Below are 24977 nucleotides of genomic sequence, written 5' to 3' on the forward strand. Positions count from 1 at the left end.
AGCGACGGCTGGGCTGTGTCGGAGAACTGACGCAAAACTGCCGAGGTCTTCCCTGGCTTTAAATGCAGTCGCAGCCACCTTTGAATAAGCAGGAGGATTCCAGCGTACATCTAGTTGATGGTCTCGGCTGAGGGCACCGCGATGACTGCACCCAAAAAAATGAATACCGTGGGATGAAATGAGGTTCTCTCTCACCCCGCCGCGGGGACTGCACATTGTAAATGCCGTGCCATCCAATGAATGGCATTCATTGGACCGCTCTTTAACAGATCGCAAAGGGGTGCAGGCCTCGAATTGAAGTGGCTTGAGAAGTCCATCCATGGCGTGATCTTTTGCAGCGAGCCACTCCCCGGCAGGAGCGAGGCTCTGCTGACTGAAGGGGTTCTTCCCCGTACAATGTTGATTTGCCTCCGTGGTTACATTCCAACAGCACAGTTGCCATATAATTGGTGATAAATTCCCCCCGCCCCCCCCCCCAAAAAAAAAAACCTGTACGTATTTTTACGAAGCTGACTGAAAACCAAACTGGTGTAATTGCCACCACGAGCATAATTGCCACCGTAATTTACCGATTGGCAACGCGAATTTCAACCGAACTTCAATCGGAAATGCCACTTAAATAAAGAAGACAAAATAACAACAACAACAACAAAAAATCACTGCTGTGAAAATCTAAATGCGTTTCTCTTTGTCGCCGACTCAAACGTTGTCGACTCGAGCAATGCGACATCCCACGCTCGCCTCGGAGGTGGAAGCCGGTTACCAGCGCTCGCAGGTGTCGCGCGTGTCCCCAGCGGGGGAAGGCCACGCCACGGGAACCAGTCGCGAGCACGGGCAGAGATGGGGGGGGTCACAATTATTTAATCGCATATCTTGGCACGTCAATGACAATTTTACAACGTACAACGGAGAACAAACTGCGAGCGAAAGCGACGTCGAAATTGAGAATCGCGCGGCGAAGTTTGAGCGGGACGACTCGGAACGATAGCGGCCGGTGACTGCAGCTTGGTTTCTTCTGCGTGGCCTTGCTCAGGGTGCCGTGGTTGACCCCCCCAAAAACCCAACTCTGGGCCACCGGACCATAGGGAGGGAGCAGCCTCCAAAAGCTGCCTACACTGGAACTTTAAATGGACTCATACTGGATTGAGGTGCAATATAAGTTATTGTCATAAAAAAGGGAATGTCCGTTGCGTGTTAAATATTGTTTTTTGTGCTTTGTTAAGTGTTAATAATTACCGTAGTAATATTTAAAGCTCATACGAATCTGATCCTGCATGCTTTTGCAACTAACCCGAGCGCAATGGCATATCTGTTATACTATATTTAATGCGTTTTATAACTGTGCCAGTGATATACATATTCTTATATCACTTTAACCTGTTGTCATATATATGTACACTGAAAAATACACAGAGGGTTGAATTATAATAAACGATTATGTTGAAAGACACTACGCTGTCAACGACTTATTTGAAGAGGAAATTACACTTGATGTGTGTGTGTGTCAGGCGTCGATTCACCCAGGAGAGCCCCGAACGAGTCTCGAGAGAGATTCGCGTTGGGTTTGTTTGGCACACGCCACGAACCAGTGTTTGGCGTTGTGCGCCGACATCATCGGAGTGCCTGGAGAAAGCACGAGTGCTCGAGGGGGGGTAACAATCAAAGCTCCGTACGAGAAGATTCGATAATTAAATTGCTGTACTGCCACCTCCTGGCAACCTTGCAGCCAGCGGCTACAATGCCTGGTATTGGCCAGGCAGTCTCCCATCCAAGTATCAACCCCCTGCTTAGCTTCTGAGATCTGAAAATATCATACATGCACAGAGTGATTTGGTTAAAGGCATATTGGTGTATACATAACGATAATGATGTTACTGTGTATATGTTTTCTAACAAGTAGGGTACTTAATCATTATACAGCAACCGAAACAGTCTTGGGCGTATTCTTGGTGATAGTTAACTCATCATCATTATCTTTTGAGGTCAGGTAAATTAAACACAATTTGGTGAAACTGCATCACACGTGGTGGGAAATCGGTGGTAGTTCGTTGAAGAATGTAATGGCCCCGCCATAGGAATGTGTAATAGCTCGCAGCGGTGATAACTTGTTGTCTGCCTCGATGTATATCGTATCACAAAACATAAATAAAATGTATTAAAAAAATAATCACATATACGGTGAATGTTCTAAATACAAGCAATAACAATGTATTGTTATTGCTTTATAATGTATTGTCATAATTGTTATAATAACAATACAACAATACATTTTATAAAAGCTTCATCATTATTACGACGCTCGTATATCCAGAAAGTCTATGTCCTGTGGCTCTTGCCAAATTGTCACAGCAGGGGGCGATGATTGCCATGAATATTGCGCTTGAGTAACTCGCGGGGTCGTAACGTACCCCATGATGGGAACGTCAACAACCGTTGTCTGAATTTCGATTTAAAGCTTTCGTGACTGCAGGTGTCTTTTCGACAGACCTGTTCTTCACCTGAGGACGGCTGCTTGCGTTGTGGCCGAAACGTCGTGAGAATTATTTTATTATTTTTATTTTATTATTTTATTATTTCCATTCTACGTGACTTTACCGAAAGAACCAAGAAGATGAACCGTTGTCTGCCTTGCAAAAGAGACCTCATTGGCACCGGCCCCATTCAATGGGCCCAGGTCCCTACCACAGCCTCGCTGGGCTAACGTGACAGCAAGGAGGCTTGCTCCCTGGGCCTGCTTTCTCTCTCAATGCAACAACTAACTAAACTATATTTTTTATTTTTTTACCACGAAAGGTCCACTGAGCTAATCACAGATCTTTTTCAGAAGCGACCTGACCGCAAGCGATAGCTCAACGAACGTGCTTATCACGTGCAAAGTTATAGCGGCCAAATCGTCTCAAGCGCATGCTCATTCTAAATGTGGAGGTCAAAGAAAGTGCACAAGGGAGCCACCTGCATTCACCTGGGCGCCCCTGTTGGGCCAGTCATGGCATCACGAGTTCAACGCAGTACAGGATGAGTGATCAATGGCATTGGTTGCATACCTGTCAACCCATACGGTTTACCCGTATTCTTGTACAGGGAAAAAAATGTGCCGCTTTGTTTGTGTTTCTACCTTGTTACGTGACTTTACAGGATGAACGTTGAGATTTATAAGCGGCACGGGGTGACCAATAAGGTCTGAATTGGTCTGTAATAAGGTAGGGCACTGATAAGGGGTTGACAGGTATGCAGTTGTAGCTCGTCGGATACCTCCCGTCGAAATAAAGTGTCTGATTGTTTAGTTCAACTGCAGCCACACCAGGGAGGGAGGATCATATTGAGGTTCCCGCACCTCTGATTAGCAAGGTTGGCTACGTACGGTGCGAAAGAAGTTGAACACACAAATATACGAACAACGTCTCTTTTTGCGAGGCAGAGCAACGGGGCTATTGACCACAACTGATTTTCTGACACGTTGAGCGACGCCCCCACCTTATGCTGCCTGGGATATCAACACGTGACCTCCTCCGACAGGCTCAGCCGTAAATCTTCTGTTTGATGATCCTCGCAAAGAAGTGATCCTCAATGGAGATGTTCGTCTCCAGCTGCAGGTAACCCTATGAGACACCAGAAGCCAGCCGGTAAGCCATGGACATCGTGAAACCTTTCACAGCCTCGTGGAATAAATACTCCCTCTGCCTTCACACCGGTCGCGTCACATTATTGTATTGTCAGTTTCCAAGCACGAAAATATAATCTCTCTCATTATAGTGAGGATGACAGAGAGTCTTGAAAATCATATATGTGGCATTAAAATTATACCCTTTAAGGGGGCTAGCTTGTCATATACCCGCTAGATTGTAATCCTTCTTTCTAGATTTGAAGCTTTCGTGACTGCAAGGATTCATATTTTTAGGTTTTTTCGGTAAAGTCACGTAGGTAAAAAATTTAAATTAATAAAAGTAAAATAAAAAATAAAAATAAAAATCACGACGTTTCGGAGGCAACACAAGCTTCCGTCTTCAGGTTTTACCTACGTGACTTTACCGAAAAAACCTAAGAATATAATCCTTCTCTCAAATGCTTAACGGAATGCATGCGTGATAATGATAGTAATGGCAATGAGAGCGTCACGGTTGAGGGTTCACGTACGTGCTGAGTGTTGAAGACCGGGTCGACCAGCAATATGCCGTCCATGCCGTTGTGGTTTATGGAGTCGAAAACCTCCCGTTCAAAACCTAGACAAGAGGGCGTCACGAGAGGTCGGTAACGATAATAACGGCGACGCTTCGCACAGAGCCGATAGCGCAACGCAATCGCGGTGTCGTGTTCGCACGAAGAGCTCCAACACCGCCGCCGCTGGTGATGCAGTGCTTGTGTAGAGACGCGCTTGTTCACGCTGACACCGGGGTGGTGTTGACGACGGTGGTCGTCTTGAGAGTGGTGGTGAAAGACAAATAGTGTGCACGCTCTGCTGTTGCTGTGGGTGATCGTGCAATAGCAATGATGATGATGATGCAAACGATAAATTAATGTGGTGATAATTAGCATGTATGCTGTGTAGCTCAGGACCATAGAGAGGGGGGCAGTTGGGGGTGGGGGGGTGGGGGCAGCAGGGGGCCTCATTTAGGGCTGAGGGGGCCTCAGAGGGAGGCCTCATTTGGAATTTTGCTCCAATACTTCAAAACCCTTTAGGTGGCCATGGTGTTGTTGTGGATTATGACAATGGTCATGACAACGATGATGACGATGACGACAATGACGAAGATGATGACGACGATGATGACGATGATGATGACGGCGACGATGATAATGACGATGACAATGATGATGACGACGACGACGATGAAAATGATGACGACGACGATGATGAAAATGATGACGATGATGATGACGACGATGGTGCTGCTCGTGGTGGCCATGGTGGTGGCCATGGTGGTGGTGGCACGACGTACGCTCCAACACGACCTCCTGCGCTACGGTCTTCACGTAATTCCTCAAAAGTTTTGGAAAAGTGGCCAGCTCCTGCGCTCAGACACGAGAACAGCGTTCCATCATGTACGGAACCGAGGCGTGGGTTTTCGACACAACCACCGATATCTTTTTGTAAGAACTTATGGATTTCTCAGCGAAAAGAGAAATGCTCCCATTGTTTCTCGTCGCTTTCAATGATGGTCAACGACAACCGGTGACATTAGATTATTATTATTATTATTTTTGCGAAAATATTAACGAACTGCTTTGGCAGCGGTACACAAGCACAAAATAATAATAATCATCATCACCAAATGCATCATCAACGCCGTCTTATAACAGTACTGAATACATAACAGGCTAACTTTATGTTATGAATCAACAATCCAGCCGTGTGGCGATGGGGTTAATGTGTGCCACTCGCAATGGGAAAGTCCCAGTCAGTGATTGATTCATGTCTTGATATGTCTAGATTCAACAATCAACAACACTTACCTGGTAACTCCACTAATATCCGCTTATGACTGTGATCATCTCTAACCTATGCAGTGTCTTCACTTAAACTTCAACCATGACGTCATCTCGACTTCCTCTCTCTCTCAGACCTAAAGACTCTTCTACTCCTTCGCTCCCCAGCTCAAACAACTCAAACAAATCTTCTGCAACCTCTCTCTCGACCTGCATGTCTCCCCCGTATTTGTACAGCGCAGCGGGACGCGAACTGCAAGTATTGTGGTTAATGCAGACACAAATCCTCGTAAAAAGGTTTCAGTTTTGTTGCCAGAAAAAAGGGGAAAAACCCTATTATTATATTTTGGTACTGGCAAAGGAGGTCTAATGATGGTGGGACACCCTTCGTCGCTTGCCGGTTTTCGTGCTAAAATCGGTGGCTGTCTCAAGCGGTGCTCTGGAATGCCTCCGCGGGTTCTTAAGAGAAGATTTGAAGCTTTCGTGACTGCAAGGATTCATATTCTTAGGTTTTTTTCGGTAAAGTCACGTAGGTAAAAATGTTTAATTAATAAAAGTAAAATAAAAAAATAAAAATCACGATGTTTCGGAGGCAACACAAGCTTCCGTCTTCAGGTGGAACCGTCACAGCACGATTTTTATTTTTTTATTTTACTTTTATTAATTTTAATTTTTTACCTACGTGACTTTACCGAAACAACCCAAGAATATGGTTCTTAAGAGGTAAAATTGGGCAGAGGGATCTCATCGGCGCACCTCGGGCGTCAGGATGCTCGTGTCGATGCTCTTGACCCGGAACCTGCAGAATGAAAGACACACGCAGCACGCGCCGTCACTGTGGATCAGCGTCCGCCGCTTGGAAAAATAAAACACGATATCTGCTTCTGCGTAATACGGCACGCGTGCAGAGTTAACGAAACTTAACTATTTCGTTTACCAGGTAGAGCCCACTGAGATATGGGCTATTTTTCAGAAGCGACCCGGCCACACACGATAGCTCGTCATCGTGGCTTATATCATTATCGGCCCGTGAGAATTTGTAGTAGCAGACAAATAATCTAAACGCGTGTTTTTTTTATATCACGTGGAGCGGGGCAAAAACCGGAGTACCCGGAAGAAAAATCCCCGCGACCACCATGGGGAGAGAGATATCACGTGGACTCCAATTATACTTCATAATATTGGTTTTGGGTCAGATCGCGTTATATATAAATGTGTCGTAACCCTCCACCACCCGACACGGCCAAACAGTAAAAAATGTCGATTTAAAGCTTTCGTGACTGAAGGGATTCATCTTCTTGGTTCTTTCGGTAAAGTCACGTAGAAGGAAAATAATAAAAGAATAAAAATAAAACATAATTAAATAATTCTCACGACGTTTCGGCCACAACGCAAGCAGCCGTCTTCAGACTCTGCCTTCTCGACAGACCTGTTCTCCACCTGAAGACGGCTGCTTGCGTTGTGGCCGAAACGTCGTGAGAATTATTTTATTATGTTTAATTTTTATTATTTTATTATTTTCCTTCTACGTGACTTTACCGAAAGAACCAAGAAGAGTAAAAAATGTGTCACGTTTTTCAAAGGACAAAATAATTCACTTCTTTAGCCCACCGGTGTGTTGAAGAGAGAATCAACAGGGTCCGGGATCGAACTCACGATCTCCTGACTTTCTGAATCGGTAATCTGTTCTAAAACCAGCTACCGATTATCGTTTAACAACGGTACTCTCCCTGACTGATTCTGTTATGAATGCGGCTTCAGATATGTGATCCGACGACCCCACTTCCAAATCCAATTGGTGACGGGCATGTATTGTTGCCGTACGTGGCTCATCACACGTGCAGCCAATACGTTCACGTGACCACACGACCACACGACCGCACGCGTGCAGGCGCGTGCATGCGTGTGCGGTCGTGTGCGTACGGTGAGATTTCAACTTGCATCACACGAATCGCCATCGTCACAATTGCAAGCGGACGCTGCGTGTTGCGTCAGACGCGTTTTGAGTACACTGACACTTAAACGCACGAGGGATGAGTGCTCATCCAAGACACGCCGGGGGGAGCGTGAATGCCCCACGCCATCTGCTGGACTTCCCTATTGGCCGCGGGAAACAAACGGCATCGGCCCTCTCGATGCGCTGTGGAGAAGGACCATTGCCCGAAACGTTGCCAATGATATACTTTTACGATGATTATGCTTTTCCTTTTACAGGCCACGCACAGTGTTATTGACGACTGTGTTGGGTTCAACAACAAAACCAGCGTAACAATATAACAGTGCCGGCTGGAAAGCCGCGCAAGGTTCTAACAAAAAGCAAAACTCTCTGAAAAAGCACGCTGCCTGTGCGCATTGTGGTGCCGACGTAGTGCTTCACCACCACTGCTGCTGTCGGTCGCTCACAAAGTGCTCAAACGTTGATCCTAGACCAAGAGGGCCGCGATGCACGTCTTCGGGAAATGCCGACGGGTGGTGTCTGTGCGTGTTCAATGCAGACAGGCCATGTGCTCACTATACGCACGTGCGTGTGCGTGTTATTTGGTACGTCTCGAGCGCACGACGGCGAGCTGGTAGGGGACCAGCCATGCGTGCAGCGACCGTGCGTTCAGCTGGCAGGAGGAGGTGGGGGGGGGGGGAGTGCGTCCGTGCGCCACCTACGTGTCCACGGTTCCGTTGATCCTCCTGCCGTCGGTGATGGCGTGCGCGAAGGAGATCGTCTTGATGAACTAGGATGGAGAAAAATGAACCGTCCACGGAGGGAACTCGCGAACAATTGCCGGATGTCTGCCGAGCTCGCAGAAGACGCTGGATTCATACGTTGCAATGAATGGAACAACACTAAGAAAGTAACTGTCATTTCCATTAACATAATAATTGGCATCATCCCAATGCTATCATCGTCAATGTCACCACTCCAATTATAATTTATGATTATTATCAACATTGCTATCCATCCATCGATGTCACCATCCGTTACAATCTCTGCCATCACCACCATCATCATTATCTTTGTAAAAGGTCACCCTTGCATAAGAGACTTGATGGCAAGATAAAGTATACTATATGATGAGCATCGTTATTGATACCATTACCATCGTAATTTTTTTCATTTTCAACATCATCCCCATTATCAGCATCATCATCTTACTCAACATCATTCTCATTATCACCATCATCATCAGTTATCATCCGTTATTACTGTTATCATAATCATTGTCTATCTACAGCCACTGCTACATGGAGATGTCTCCATGCCTTGTCGGTCACGGTTGGTTCTTTAACCAAACTGAACCACGCCGGTCAATTGTTCTCATCACCAAATTCACCACCATCGATCATGCACGTACGTACGCACGCTGAACCTTTTTCACACCATAGCCAACCGCGCTAATCGGAGGTGACCAAGTGTCGATCTCCTCTCTCTCTCTCTCTCAGCGACTCCATCCGTCAGATCAACACGTGTCCCGGTCGAGCCACACAGAGCGCTGGCCACGAGTGACGCGCCGGAGTCCTCTTACCCGGCACGAGCCGCACCTCCGATCAGCACGGTTGGCTATGCACGGTGCTAAAGAAGTTCAAAGAACATACACATAAATTTCGATTTAAAGCTTTCGTGACTGCAGGGATTCATCTTCTTGGTTCTTTCGGTAAAGCCACGTAGAAGGGAAATAATAAATAATAAAAATAAAACATAATAAAAAAAAATTCTATTTAAAACTTTCGTGACTGCAGGGATTCATCTTCTTGGTTCTTTCGGTAAAGTCACGTAGAAGGGAAGTAATAAAATAATAAAAATAAAACATAATTATTATATACATTATTATATACATAATATTATATACATAATATATACATAATTATTATTAATTATTATATACATAATTATTTTATTATGTTTTATTTTTATTATTTTATTACTTCCCTTCTACGTGACTTTACCGAAAGAACCAAGAAAATAAAATAATTCTCACGATGTTTCGGCCACAACGCAAGCAGCCGTCCTCAGGTGAAGAACAGGTCTGTTATTTCCCTTCTACGTGACTTTACCGAAAGAACCAAGAAGATACATACACATACATACCTTTAGTAGCCAAATACCCTTAAGCGTACCTTGATTCTAAATGTGGAGGGGAAAAACCGAAGGACCCAAGCAAAACCACGCGACCACGGGGAGAGAGAGACATGCAAACTCCAAATATGCAGCAGACGTCGTCAGGGTCGGGATCGAACCCCCACGGCCTCCTGCATACCAGGCGAGGCGGTCAACATCTTGCCACCGCAGCACCCTCCTCACCAGCTGTATGCTGAACAGGACGGGCCCCCCGTCCTGGGTGACGTCCACCTTGATGGTGCTGGACAGGTGGATGCCCGCCGGCTCGCACGACAGCTTGGGCGGCCGGGGGCTACTCACAGTGAGCAGGGTCTGCTCCAGACTGTCCTTCCCTCCTGTTCGGACCAGCACCTGCCCCAGGCAGACCGAGCCAAAGTCACCACACGGAGAGAATGGCTACACGTGCGTGCCGTGCTTCGTCAATCCACTGGTGGATGAGAGCCTCCACACACGAGCGTCCGATTCGCGTGGGTTATTTCACCAGACTTCGCCACGCTGCTCAGGGGGTTCAGTTTAACATGGGGGAGTATTGGCGTGGGAGAATAGTGCAGTACGACAATGGGTCCTGCTGCACTGCCCTCTGTTGCCCACAACGTAACCTTGCGGCAGCCGAGTACACCGATTTTATTTTAACACGTATACGGTGGCTGCCTCTCAAAGCGCTGTCCAGGCTCGAACCTGCTTAGCCTTCAATGTCTGATGAGATAGTGCATATTATGGATGATTTGGTCACAGGCACCAAAGGTGACGGTCATTCGCTCATGATTGTAGAATGGCTGGGGTGGTTATATTGCACAAACAGCAATTTACACAGATCCAGGACCAGCACCATGTAGGAAATCAGTCGCCGCTGATGTTATCCGTGGCCAGCAATCAAGCTCGGGTCACCGGGTCCATAGCGCAGCATGTTTGCTGCTGTGACAATGCCAATGAGAGCCGGGCATGCCATTCGAACTCACGAGCCATTAGACCTGGGGAGTGTTTATTTATTTCCTAATTGGGTTTGCCTCTCGCCTGAACAGTCTCTTGGGGAAAGTGCTGTTGGCGAGCACCTATGAAGGCTGACACACCACACGAGGGGGTGGGTGCCCAGCACCACATCCACCCGCCTTTGTCTCTCAAGTGGCAATGATTTGCACACTACACCAGGTACTCATTTGAGGCTGAGTCGACCTAGGGGAGGCCCAGGACCGGTTCAGATAATCGTCACTGGTGTTGGTGGCCGTGAGCAGGAATCGAACTCGGGTCGCCGGGTTCGTAGCGCAGCGTGATAACCGTTGCGCTCAACGCTACACTACCGCTCCAAACACATAGATGCATGCATCCCTTACACGTACATACATACACGCAGAGTATACTTAATTATTTGTTACGTGTGCAACACGTTACCTTTTTGCAGAACTCCAAAAATCCAGTCGTATCTGATGTTGAACCAAAGACCTCCTGCAATAATAAAAAAATTACAGTTGTGTTCGTGAAATTTGACATCTTGGCATATAATAAGGATACAGTATATTATTACCACTACGCCTGTTTACCCGGGAAAGTCTCACTGAGTCTCAACTCTAATTTCAGGAGGGACCTGTCAAGTTTTTTCGCAGTAAGGAACCGATTTTGCTGCTGTGTGTAAATCCCAATTGAGTTCTTTCATTTTCAGCATTCGGATGCTTGGCCAATGGCAGTTACACCGTAGGCTTTTATTTAGTTACACTGTACTGACATTTATACATTGACATATTTTATATATCATGGAAATAAACAATTGCAACCATGAATAAACACGCATTCGCAGCCTTACTGATATTTGCCTAAGCAAACAATCACACGCAAATCTACACAAATGCACTTACAGTTAGTGCTTTAATTAAGTCTGAATTTAAATATAGTTTACCGTGACAAAGCCACCCCCAGTAATATCCCCGCACAGATGGATTGACCCATCGGATACCAAACTCTCGACGAACGCCCAGCGAGCGCTGTTAGCGAGCACCTATTTAGGCCAGCACAGCAGATTACACGGTGGGGCCTGTGTTCACACACACACACCACACCAGTTAATTATGTATGGCTGAGTCAACCTAGTAGAGGCCCAGGACAAGGTCAGATACCACATGCCACTGATGATGTGTTTCATGGCCAAAAATAGAACCTGGGTCGCTGGGGTCATGTAGCAAAGACAAAGATCCCCATACAGCATTTAACATACTGTTGTGGAAAGGTGCTGTAAGCAGGCACACCAGGCCCTTTCGCCTACGCACTCTATCAGGTACTCATCGAAGGCCGAGTGAACCTAGCGGTGGCCCAGATATTCACCGCCGCTGATATAACCCGCGGCTGGGAACCAAACCCAGGTGATCAGGTGTGTGGCGCAGAAACTCTCGCCACAACACTCTCTGTCACGCGGTAGCAGCTGGAGTCAGTAACGGACTGGGACAAAACATCGGCCCAGGCATTTGTAAACACACAGTGGCCCATTGGACCCATTTGGGCTGGGTACAAAAAACAAATGGGCCGGTGAGGAATAATCTTTTGGAGCTGCCGAATATGGGGACGTCATGGCAACTGAGAGCATAAATGAGAAATGAAGCATACACATTTGAGGTGATAAAATTGATATATTTTTTTACTCTGATCACATTTGCAATTTCCCCACACAGACCGGCCCTCCGGCTCTCGGAATGGACCGGCCCACCAGGCATTTGCCCTATGGCCATTCCGGGCCTGGCTGTGGTCCTCAGCCTCACCCAACTTCCCAGACACGCACACAGCATGCGCACACAGCACACGCGCACCTCCACGTCGTCCCAGGTGAAGTTCTTGAGGAGGTTCTCCTGGAAGAACGCGTGAGCCAGGGACTCGAGGACGCTCTCGGCGATGCGCATGCCCATCATGCGCTCCGTGGGCACCGAGTCGAGCGGCGGCCAGAGGCTGCTGCCGTTCCGCCCCAGAACCTCGCCCCTGTGGATCATCCAGCCCTGCGCGCGTAACGCACGGCACCAGCGGTGCAACCACCGTCAGAGAACCACCGGCCTTTGTCAAAACTCCATGATGAACCGCTGTGGAGATAGGGCCTGCTGCATGTGGAAGATTTGATGGAGATAGGGCCTGCTGCAAGTGGGAGATCAGATGGAGATAGGGCCTGCTGAATATGGAGGATCAGATGGAGATAGGGCCTGCTGTATGTGGAGGATCTGATGGAGATAGGGCCTGCTGCGTGTGGAGGAACGGATGGAGATAGGGCCTGCTGCATGTGGAGGATCAGATGGAGATAGGGCCTGCTGTATGTGGAGGATCTGATGGAGATAGGGCCTGCTGCATGTGGAGGAACGGATGGAGATAGGGCCTGCTGCATGTGGAGGATCAGAAGGAGATAGGGCCTGCTGCATGTGGAGGATCAGATGGAGATAGGGCCTGCTGCGTATGGAGGATCAGATGGAGATAGGGCCTGCTGCATGTGGAGGATCAGATGGAGATAGGGCCTGCTGCGTCTGGAGGATCAGATGGAGATAGGGCCTGCTGCATGTGGAGGATCAGATGGAGATAGGGCCTGCTGCATGTGGAGGATCAGATGGAGATAGGGCCTGCTGCATGTGGAGGATCAGATGGAGATAGGGCCTGCTGCGTATGGAGGATCAGATGGAGATAGGGCCTGCTGCATGTGGAGGATCAGAAGGAGATAGGGCCTGCTGCATATGGAGGATCAGATGGAGATAGGGCCTGCTGCGTATGGAGGATCAGATGGAGATAGGGCCTGCTGCGTCTGGAGGATCAGATGGAGATAGGGCCTGCTGCATGTGGAGGATCAGATGGAGATAGGGCCTGCTGCATGTGGAGGATCAGATGGAGATAGGGCCTGCTGCGTCTGGAGGATCAGATGGAGATAGGGCCTGCTGCATGTGGAGGATCAGATGGAGATAGGGCCTGCTGCATGTGGAGGATCAGATGGAGATAGGGCCTGCTGCATGTGGAGGATCAGATGGAGATAAGGCCTGCTGCATGTAGAGAATCTGATGGAGATAGGGCCTGCTGCATGTGGAGGATCTGATGGAGATAGGGCATGCTGCATGTGGAGGATCAGATGAACCGATGGTCACATTGCAATGCCAGCGGGCGGAGGAGGGAGAGGTTGGCGAGGTTGTTTGGATTCACTCCTGGCCACGGCAGCGTCAGCAATGGCCAGTGTAGTGAAGTGTCGTCAAACTACCCCCGAGACCCGCGTGCCACGAGAAGTACTTTGTCCAGCAGTCTGTTTAAGGGTTATGTAATAATTCGTATTATCATCATCTTCATCATCATCAACAAAGTGAAAGTTAGCAAAAACAATAACAGGCAGCCCGAGATAAAGGGTGGAAATTCCACATTGCTATGGTGAAGGTCAATTTGACCAAATGTTGATTTTTCTAAAAGTGGTGCTCATCTTATCACCCCTGGAGAGATAGTGGACTGAGTCAACTGACAACCTGTTTTGCAATCTTTACAATCACGTATCAAGCATTCCAACCACTGCACAGCCCAGTCAGATCATGTGTAATGGTGCCAACTATCTACACGTATCCCAGTGTTTTCAAGGCACCACGTTGTAAACCAACTTCAAGCACCTAAGCATTAATCACAGCATTTCTGAGTGCTCTATGTATCTGCTCTGAAGAGGACACAGGCCTGTTGTTTGTGCTTCCATTAAGGCAGTTGTATGGACGATGGTGGTGAGAAAGATGTCCTTTTTGTTCCGTAGGTGGAGATGTCCTGATAAGGTGGAACCATTCTCGATGTGGGCAGCAGAGACGAGACGATATGGAATCCACGCAAATCACTTCCCACAGTGCCGCGTGAAACTAGCAGAAGAGACGCAGCCAACTCCCCACTGGAACGGTTGGCAACGGCAGCGGAAGGTAACGCTCCGGCCAGCGCCTTTAACCGCCGGTCACCGCTGCGGTCAGCGGCAACGCCACCGCTCGGCGGTCGGCCTCCCCTGTACCTTGTGCCGCGTCTCCATGTAGTCCTTCGTGATGAGGGGACACGACAAGAGCGACACGTCCAGCTCGTTTCTGTCGTCCAGGGTCAGTTTGTCTGCGACGCGAGATAACGGGGGGTGGTGCAAACGGTTCCCCGAAGAGTTTTTGTTCGTGCCACAAAACCAGATTCATTACTGTGGGCAGGGCTCGAATTCTCACTTGAATACTGCCCAGGTTCACTGGCAGATTGGAGTAGGCAACGTGATTAGTGCCCACAGGCATAGTGAAATGTATACTGGGTAAAAAAAAAACTATAAACTTAACTTTTTTTTTACCAGGTAAGGCCCATTCTTTTCCAGAAGCGACCTGGCTATCAAAAATGATAGCTCAACGAAGTGGCTTATCGCGTGGACATTTATAGCAGCCATATACTCTAAACGCACGTTGATTCTAAATGTGAAGGGAAAAACCGGAGGTTCCGGAGAAAAATCCACGCGACCATGGGAGAACATGCAAACTCGAAATATACAGCAGGCCTTAGTGTTGGGATCGAACCCACGACATCCTGCATACTAGGCGAGGTAGTTAACATCTTGCCACCGCGGTGCCCGGATGTGGTGTACTGGGTGCGGTATTATTACCAGTGCAGGAAATTACTTATTACCATGTCAAGGACCAGTTATTTCCTTCTCATAGGAAGTCCTCTATTGACTTTTCATCGTGGTATTATTTTATCAACCCTGTAGAGCTGATGGGCTGAGTTGGCCCCTGCATGGACATTCTATGCACATCGCCACTCGGCCAGATGTTGTTTTTGATCAGTCCTTAACAGACTCTATCGCTAGGTACACGGTCAATACACCGCGGAATGAGGGCCTCCTCAAGCTGTGCAGACGTGGGGAGGCCCTCATCCAGCAGTGAATTTACAAATAGGGTTGTGCAGGTACAAATGTCGTGTTTTCTGCCACTGTAACAATTTCCTTTTTTTTTTACCTGTTTGCGCTTGCAACCGAAAAGAGAGCTCTTTGCCGACGTTTCGAAGTTCATTGCAAACCTAGTAAAACAAAAACATGTCCACAGACATCAAACGGATGACAAAGTTAGAGTGTCATTGCGGTGTATGTCATACTTGCGTGACCACGTGTGCACGAAAAGTGTTGCTGGTCTCTCCTACTCCTAACCGTTCCACCCCATCTCTTTGTGCACAATCCCATGTCCACTCCTTTTCCCCTCCACATGAAGCGAGAAGCACCCTCCTCCCTTTCGAGTTTCTGCCCCCCCCCCCTCAAGACACCCAACTCTTCTTCCTGGCCCATCCTTCCCTCCATCTCTAGGTACCCCGGTAATTCCCGTACCGACTAACCTACCTCCCCATACCCATCGCTATTCACCATATCACCTTTAGCTACCCTCATTGTACCACTCATAACGCTTGTAAAGCAGCTTGGATAAAGGCGTTATATATAAATATAAGATATGATGTGTTGTAGATGACAATCATAATGCCACTTTTGCCGATTATGATAATCAGAATGCTACTTATGCTCTTACTACTGTTGATGATATTGCTGATGATGATAATGAGGTTACTTACTGTCAGGATAATCATGCTCATGGTGATGACAATATTGTCATCATCATGACGATGAAAATGACAATGATGATGACGACGACGATTATGATGCTGATGATGACCATGACTTTGATGATTATGGTCACACTGATGACAATGATGATGATGAAGACGATGAAAGGTGAGTGTAAGAATCACCTGGATGCGGAGCAGCTGGCGGATGGGGATGGTCAACATGTCTCCCAGGAACTGGATGCCGAGGCTGCAGGGACACGGCAACAACGGACAACGTGAGCGTCGCCCGCCACGGCGAGACGGCAGGGGACCAACTACGGCAGCGTCCCGGCATCACCGCCAGATCCAGTAATGTCACCGTAGCCCTGCAGCCCTTTGATAACCCACCTCCCCGGGGAAGGCACCTCCACGCCGTGCTGCGAGATGTTAACTACCTCGCCTGGTATGCATGAGGGCGTGGGTTCGATCCAGACCTTGACGCCTGCTATATATTTGGTGTTTGCGTGTCTCTCTCAGTAGTCGCGTGTACTTTCTCCGGGTCCTCTGGTTTTTCTCTCCACATGTAGAAACGTGTGTTTCGAGTATTTGGCTGCAATACGTTTCCACGTGTTAAGCCAATTCATATTCTTGGTTCTTTCGTTAAAGTCACGAAGAAGGGAAATAATAAAATAATATAAATATAAAACAATACAAATTCTCACGACGTTTCGACTGCAACACAAGCAATCATCATCAGGTGTGAAATGCAGTCGTAACGTCGTGAGAATTTGTATTGTTTTATATTTATATTATTTTATTATTTCCCTTCTACGTGACTTTACCGAAAGAACCAAGAAAATGAATCCCTGCAGTCACGAAAGCTTTAAATCGAAATTTAGGCCAATTCGTTGAGCTATCACGTGTTGCTCAGTGGGCCTTACACCTGGAAACATTTTTTAAAAAATCGAAAAGTAGAAAAGGGCAACGCAGTAGCTACGGATGGTGGGAATCGCTGGCGTGCCACGGGGAGCCCACTCACTTTTCGTTTTTGGCGAGGCGTAACTGCAGATCGTCGATGTGCAGATGGCACGAGGGCGGTTCGATCAAGAACGTCCCATTGGGGGAAGCTGGGCAGGGGAGGGGGTGAGGGGCGAGAGCGAAAACCATTCCCGTTGATGAGCGGGCAAATCGGGCAAGAGTCGGCGAGCATTAAAGAGCGTTGACGTAACATTATCAGCTTTCATAATACAGTACAGCTGTTTTAGCGTTAGATCGCGTAAATATATAAACGTGTCGCTAAACCCACCACCACCCGCCCATGAATGAAACTCTTACCACTTGAAAGGGCGGGGCATAGAGTGATTACCGTTAGATGCCTCTGCCAGCGCACAAACAGCCCCTAGCCTCAGTCATTTGCAAAAGACACACTGCCTCAACGTTGGATACGTCGCACGGGACCCCAAGACTTGGCGCTACACTCTTGGCCCCCAAGATCTCCAGACATCATCACACCCTGCGACTTTTTGTTGTGGGGATACGTCAAAGACCGTGTTGTTTTTGTGCCACCATTAGCGACTAATCTGGATGACCTCAAAAACAGAATCACGGCAGCGGTGACTTCAGTGGAAGAAGACACTTTGAGAGGCGTTTGGGACGAATTCAACTATCGTCTCGATGTTCTCCGTACAGCAGGTGGAGGGCACATAGAGCATTTATAAAATGGCTAGTAAAACTTGATAAATCATTAAACCGTTTGTAACTTTTTGCGTAATTGTAACATGTTGGCATCGTGAAATATACTGCTTTGAAATTGGGTCCATCTTTTGAAACACCCTGTATACAGAGGCCGAGTGCTTATAAAAAGACGTTTTTTTTCTTGCATGTTGTTTGAAATACCGCAGGCCACCAAGTACTCACAGATACGGGAGGTGATGTTGAGCGATGTTTTGGTATAGACGGTGAACAGTATGGTCCTGTTCGACACGTACGAAGTTCTGCAACAACACACAGCGTATGCAGCCGTCGTTATCGGTCGAGGCATATCCATACCTGCCTCGCAAAAAGAGACGTTGTTTTCATCTTCTTGGTTCTTTCGGTAAAGTCACGTAGAAGGGAAGTAATAAAATAATAAAAATAAAGCATAATAAAATAATTCTCACGACGTTTCGGCCACAACGCAAGCAGCCGTCCTCAGGTGAAGAACAGGTCTGTCGGGGAGACAGACCTGGTCTGTTGGGGAGACAGTCCTGGTCTTCACCTGAGGACGGCTGATTGCGTTGTGGCCGAAACGTCGTGAGAATTATTTTATTATGTTTTATTTTTATTATTTTATTACTTCCCTTCTACGTGACTTCACGAAAGCTTTAAATCGAAAAGAGACGTTGTTTGTAAAATTTGTGTGTTCAACTTCTTTCGCACCGTACGTAGCCAACCTTGCTAATCGGAGGTGCGGGACCCTCAATAGGATTCTCCCTTCCTGGTGTGACTGAAGTTAAACTAAACATTCAGACTCTTTATTTAGACTGGAGGTATCTGACGAGCTACAACTGCATACCGGTCAACCCCTTATCAGTGCCCTACCTTATTACAGACCAATTCAGACCTTAGTGGTCACCCCGTGCCTCTTATAAATCTCAACGCTCATCTTACACAGTCCCATCACAAAGGAGAAACACAAACAAATAGACAAAAACATTGTTTAACCCGTATTCAAACGGCCGTACGCCGTATCGACCTGAAAACTCAATTTCCCTGTGCAAGAATACGGGTAAAGCATATGGGTCGACACGGTATGCATATCACTTAGAATGTCACCAATGAGCAACCCTTGAAAAATTTCACGAAATCACAAAATGCACTCACAGCCAGGAGCGGTACTCGTAGGAGACTTTCCCCTGCACCACGATCTCGATGTCCTTGCCGTAGAACGACAACCCGTAGCCTTCCAGCAGCACGATCTCGCTCTGTGCCACCGCGGTGTTGGTGATGCGGAGACTGCAAGCACGGGGGGGGGCGGGGAGAGGAGGGGGGGGGCACGGAGAGTCCCACCCTGGTCACGTTCAGGGGTTGGCAACCTGCGGCTCCGGAGCCGCCTGGCGGCTCTTTGGGTTTCCCCTTGCGGCTCTATGGCTAACCACCCATTGCAGGCAGCTGTTCAAAACAAAACCAAAAACTTTAAACTTTAATAACACATTCCTGTGGAGGGAGCTGGTAGGAACGTTGGGTTGCTCGGTCAATGGCCAGGGTCAACGGCGGCGTGGTGTATTCCGCAAATATGGCCGACTGTGAGGGCGGGCACAAGCCGGCGTGAGTAGGTTAAACGTTGAGTTTTATAAAGGCACCACGGGGTGACCACCCCCTCCCCACCCAGTCCCACCCCTCCCACCCCCCACTCAGCCCCACCCTCCCCACCCAGCCCCTCCCCATCTTCCCCACCCACCCTCCCCACCCAGCCCCTCCCCACCCTCCCCTCCCCACCCAGCCCCTCCCTCCCCACCCAGCCCCTCCCTGCACGACGGACACAATAATCCCCTGTGGGCTGGTGTAACCAGGAGGTTCCTACCAGTATAAGTGAACGTAAAGTTAATTTATTAAATATGGCAGGGAATTAATCACTTTGGAATGTCTTGGTGACAACACAATGTACAACAGTCAAACTGTATTGTTAAAGAACTAGCAAGGGTGTACGGGGTGGGGGGGGTTAAGCTAAATGGACGCAATTCATTTCATCACCTATTTTGTGTATTTAAGTGACAATGTGTTTTTAACCTGCTGTATTACCTGCTGCTGCTGCTGTGTGTGTGTTCGAGTAGCTCTGCGCGTGATGCGGCTCTCGAAACTATTTGGGTGAAAGACAAAAACAAAGGAAATGGCTCTTCTCCTCCTTTGAAAGTCATGCCGACCCTTGGTCACGTGGGACCGATTGATATAAATGAGTGGTAACTTTTTGGCCCTCCACCGCTGCCTCCTGTGAAGGTTTCCTAGCTTGAAATTCGATTTAAAGCTTTCGTGACTGCAGGGATTCATCTTCTTGGTTCTTTCGGTAAAGTCACGTAGAATGGAAATAATAAAATAATAAAAATAAAACATAATAAAATATTATTTTATTATGTTTTATTTTTATTATTTTAAAGTCACGTAGAAGGGAAGTAATAAAATATTACCAAAGAACCAAGAAGATGAATCTCCTGGCTTGGTTGGCAAGTCGCGACTGTGGTTTGCGATGTGCAGACCTAATGGACTCATTTGTTGTTTGAGCCATTTCTTATTTGATTTAATCGTTTTTTTTTATTTCGCTTGGTTTTTTGTTTACGTTTTCATTTGCTTGGTCGTGGCTGTCTATGAGAACACACTATTTCTATTTTTCAAATCTTGCTCTCTCGTGCGCCGTGTATATTGCAGAGCTATTCAACCTGTGGGTCGCACCCACTCAGGGGGAAGGGGGGGGCGCAGGCTGCGGCATGGATACCGTGCAGGATAAATTTCGAATTTGCCGCAGGGAACGTCGGCGCAACGTGGCGGTGACAAAACGAAGCACGGTTAAAGACGGAACGGTACGAACGCCTTACGGACACCGCGTTGACCGGAGGCGTGGGTAATGTGACCTCTCTGTGTATTTTGGCCTGGATAACCTGGGTAGGGAGAGCAGGGCGAGGGGTGCTTGGGGGGCACAGGGAATGGGGGGGGGTCGCCAGAGGGAAAAAAAAGTTGGATAACACCGGTGGGAAGTCAATATTGTACTACTTGGGAATACTGCATTTGGTGTTCAGTCCCTTTCCTGTGTCGTGGTTTTACAGACATCGCTTCGCTCTGGGGACTCAAGGTGTACTTGCATGGTTGATGTGGTATAAAGGACGATGATGATGATGCCAAGGGCAGGTTAAGAGTTTAAAATAACTGAAGTGTTGCGGCACAGCAGGCCAACGAGTGGAAGTGCAACGCAGGAAGGGATGAGGTGGTGCCATACGCGGAGGAGCAGGGTTAGAACAAGCCAAAGGTTAATATTTAATGGAGTAGCGTTGGACTGAGCTGGGCACGGGCAAACCAATCCACAGGTGATTCGAGAAGGAGAGTGAGTGTATTGAACGATGGCGAACAGCAGCGTAGGGACGAGTTATCAAGCAAAAATGAAACCGATGCCAACAACAACAACAAAAACGCCTCTCTCCACGCCGGTTGTTCCGGAGGGTGGGCACACTCACTCGGTGAGGGAGTAGTAGACGGTGCCGATGAAGGGGATTGGAGAGTTGTCTTGCACGCTGGGGAACGTGGTGTTCTTGAGGACCACTTGGATCACCTCGATGATCTCCTCATTCACTGTGCGGAGGAGCAAAGAGAGAAGAGCCCACGACGGGGCTTTCCTCAATAAGGGGAATCGTCGCGTGGCACAACGTCGATCATTAGATGACCCAATCTGGCGTCGTTATTAAGAGTGCTGCTGTCATGGTTAAAGTTTGCCGAAGGCGATTGCAAAAAAAAAAGTTTCAAGCTGTCTGGTTGTCTTGAACTGTGCTATAAACACTCAAGCACGGCCGCCAATAACACTGCCTTGAAGGAAAAGAAAAATATTAGAGTAAAAAATAAAGTTTGTCAATGCACACACTTTCATTTGCACTCAAAAGTGGGAAATACATTATTTTGACCCCAGAATTAATCAAATTTGATGTGCTCAATAAAAGTGGGTGGCATGCATGAAGAAAATTAAACATATTGCATGGAAACCATCTACTTATATTTAGCCCATCAAATTTGTATTAATGATGTCAAAATAATGTATTTTCAACTTTTGAGTGAAAATAAAAGGGTGTGTATTGAAAAATTACCAACGTTCATGTTAATCTTGTAATGGAAGGATGCCCTGGTGGTCTCTCTCTTCAAGAAGGGGGGACCACACAGACGGTAACAACTACAGGGGCATGTCACTCCTCAGTGTGCCGGGAAAGGTCCTGGCAAGGATTATTCAACATGCGGTGCCCCAATGCGGTTTCAGGAAAGGGCGGTCCTGCACAGATGCCATATTTTCTGTCTGTCTTCCACAGCAGAGATGTAGGAAATTCCAACAAGGCCTACATCTCTGCTTGATTGACCTGGTCAAGGCCTATGATACCATCAGTAGGCCTGGGCTCTGGGTTGTTCTTCGTGCTTTCGGAGTCCCTGACACTCTGCTCACGATCATTAAGGACCTCCATGATGGTGAGCCGGCCCGGGTAAAACTATGCGGCTGGGAGTCGGAGCCACTCCCTATACACCTTGGGGTGCGACAGGGATGTCCTCTGGCTCCCACATTATTTAAAATCTATTTGGACCACGTAGTTCGTGAATCCTTCAATAGTTGTACCGGAGTAATTTCCATTTGGTACAGATACAATGGGAGGCTGATAGATGCGGCACGGGCTAAAGAAGAGACGGAGTGATGTGGTACAGGAGGATGTGGAGCTGAGTGGACTTGCCGATGACTGGTACCAGCGGTGTCAAAATCGGCCTCTGTGGAGGAGGCTCGTGAAGGACGCTACTGGGCAGTCGCCCTCCAACAACAACGGAGGGCGGAGGAGCGACGCTCACAATAACGAGCGGAGCGCCAGGTGGCTAAAGCACAGCAATTTGGCACAGTAGAGGGCACAGGTGGTGCATCCTTCCAGTCAGTCGACCCTTGGCATCTGGGTCTGCCCCGTGACCTCGTGCCAGCGGGCGTTTCGACACTTCACGTGGCCTCAACGTGCACATAGCCTGGCACAATCGTCGTGGTGACGTCACCACCACTTAGTGGAAAATGGCGGTTGTTGTTGTTCCAAAATTATTTTTAACACTTACATGGGACTATCGTTTTAAATGGAAAAAGAACGGACAATACACCGTAATATGATAAAAATGTATGTTAATAGCTTCAATAAGTCAAAGAGTCTATTGTTGCAAATTCTCAGAAGTGTTAAAACATTTCTAAGCACCCTGCATATTTTCCTTTTCAGGCTACAGTGTTCTTGAAGAGTTGTTTTTTCCAAGTTGAGCTTGTGCACCGCTGCCAACGCAGCATCAATCACTGTAACATATTTTATTCCCCTACTTTTCTTAGGTCGCCTAAATGTAACCGGAGAAGCGGTTTAGTGAATTGAATGCACCCTCAGCTGATAACATTCGCAATACTAATTGTCCTATTCTCTTTCCTCATTAGATATGCACTTCCCATTTGAGAGTCAGCCGTTAACTGTTTATTAGTAGACTGTAATAAAAAACATTATTTCCATGTGTACATATAAATGGGTCGTTAAACCCGCCACCACCCAACACAGCCAACTAGCAAGCGTTGTCACGTTAACAGAACGTGGCCAATTCGTTACTAGTAAAGCCCACCGATGTGTTGGAGAGTAAATCTACAACATTTACAATCCGAGTCCGACGTTTTGCCAGTAATTACAATTGGCTGTGTCGGGTGGTGGTGGCGGGTTTAACGACACATTCATATTTACGCAATCTAACACAAAAAAACCCATGTTTTGGATGATTTTGGTCGCGAAAGCCTACGCGGCAAACTGCACATATATATTAAAAACTTTACTCAATGAAACCATCGCGACTCTTGATAGATATCTGTTGCATTCATCCTCTCTCAATTCATGAAGGTTGTAATTTAGCGGGGCTCTCATCAACCCGGATCACCAATTCTGGCGCTTACATCACCGCAAACATTTATCACGGAGAGCAACAGAACCTTTTCCACGCCGAGATAATTCGTGCGCAGTGCAGCCGTTGCATATCTATCGAAGCCAAGAGTTTGTCTCTGCACGTACAACAAAAAATAAAGCGCAAATTTACGTGAGTTTTGACTTTCCCAGTCTTAACATTCCTTTAACGAACGCGGCGAAGTTGTTCAATGGGTTGTTGTTACACCCGCACATGCACAGCGCGAGACAACGCACACCTACAAAGACAGAGATGCCCCGTACAGCCTTAACGAACTGTCGGGACAAGTGCTGTTAGCGAGCACCTATGAATTCCGGCACGGCCACACGAGTGGGTGGCGTGGCCAGCACCACACCCGGCCGCCTTTGTCTCTCTAGCGGCGATATTTACACGTCGCACCAGGAACTCGTTTAAGGCCGAGTCGACCTAGTGGAGGCCCACGACCGGCTCGGATAATCCTGTTTTTGCGCCGTGAGCGGGTGTCAAACTCGGGTGGCCAGGTTCGTGGGGCAGCGCGCTCGCTGCTACACCACCGCTCCCCCGACAGGCGCGCACACGCAGACAACTCACGGAAATTGGTGGCGGCTTTCGTCATTCTAAACACGAAGCCAGGCGTCTCGTCTTGACGCGTCTCGTTCTTGCATGATGCAAACGAGGGCACGGCGCAGCAGCAGCAGCAGAGGGAGACCGCAGCGAGCACGGCACAGAGCCTGGAGAAACCCATTTGGCTTTTTTGCAGGAGGGATACGGGGCGGTAGTCAGCAAGCCGGGAGACAAAGAGACAAGATGAGTCGGCTGTGAGCGGGAGGGCGATTTGTATGTGCTGTCCAGAGGGCTGGGCGGTTTTAGTTGTGTGTGTGTGGGGGGGGTACAGCAAGGGAGAAGCATGGGATTGATATTTCTAGACGTCACGTGCTGCGACCACTCATGGGGTGAGTGCCAAAATAAAAGATTACATATGGGAGCAACGCAAAGTTTAGTCATTTCCAACGGACGATATGTACGCCACAAGCAGGGATTATATATTCATGAACAAAACGTATGCAACATTTTGAGGAATATATTGTGTTCGCATGGATAATGACAAAGCGGTTTGTTAGCGCAGTGCTGTGGGGTAGTGTGCAGGGCGCAGTCGCTTTGAAATAAAATGCAACAATATAAAGTGCTTAGCGTGGGCTTGTGTGAATGGCGCTGTATACAATTACGTTTTTTCGTGAAGACTTATTTGCGGAAAGCCAACGGCGGT

At 47.8% G+C, this 24977-nt stretch overlaps 1 protein-coding gene across 1 annotated transcript; it reads right to left on the minus strand.

Annotated features, from left to right (window-relative positions):
- Window positions 1–825: 825 nt before the first annotated feature.
- Window positions 826–24565, minus strand: CETP (cholesteryl ester transfer protein). Its single transcript, XM_078868621.1, has 17 exons — window positions 24302–24565; window positions 21256–21370; window positions 18917–19048; window positions 17972–18048; window positions 17094–17181; window positions 16259–16322; window positions 15481–15541; window positions 14511–14602; window positions 12328–12510; window positions 10925–10978; window positions 9719–9886; window positions 8083–8150; window positions 6181–6223; window positions 4938–5007; window positions 4135–4220; window positions 3475–3599; window positions 826–1801 (listed from the first exon to the last, which is right to left on the minus strand). The coding sequence occupies exons 1-16, from the start codon at window positions 24453–24455 to the stop codon at window positions 3519–3521; spliced, it is 1536 nt and encodes a 511-aa protein (XP_078724747.1). The 5' UTR covers window positions 24456–24565; the 3' UTR covers window positions 826–1801; window positions 3475–3518.
- Between the last annotated feature and the right edge of the window lie 412 nt (window positions 24566–24977).

The sequence above is a fragment of the Lampetra fluviatilis genome, chromosome 26 (genome assembly GCF_964198595.1).
Source record: "Lampetra fluviatilis chromosome 26, kcLamFluv1.1, whole genome shotgun sequence".
In the NCBI taxonomy this organism is placed as follows: Eukaryota; Metazoa; Chordata; class Hyperoartia; order Petromyzontiformes; family Petromyzontidae; genus Lampetra; species Lampetra fluviatilis.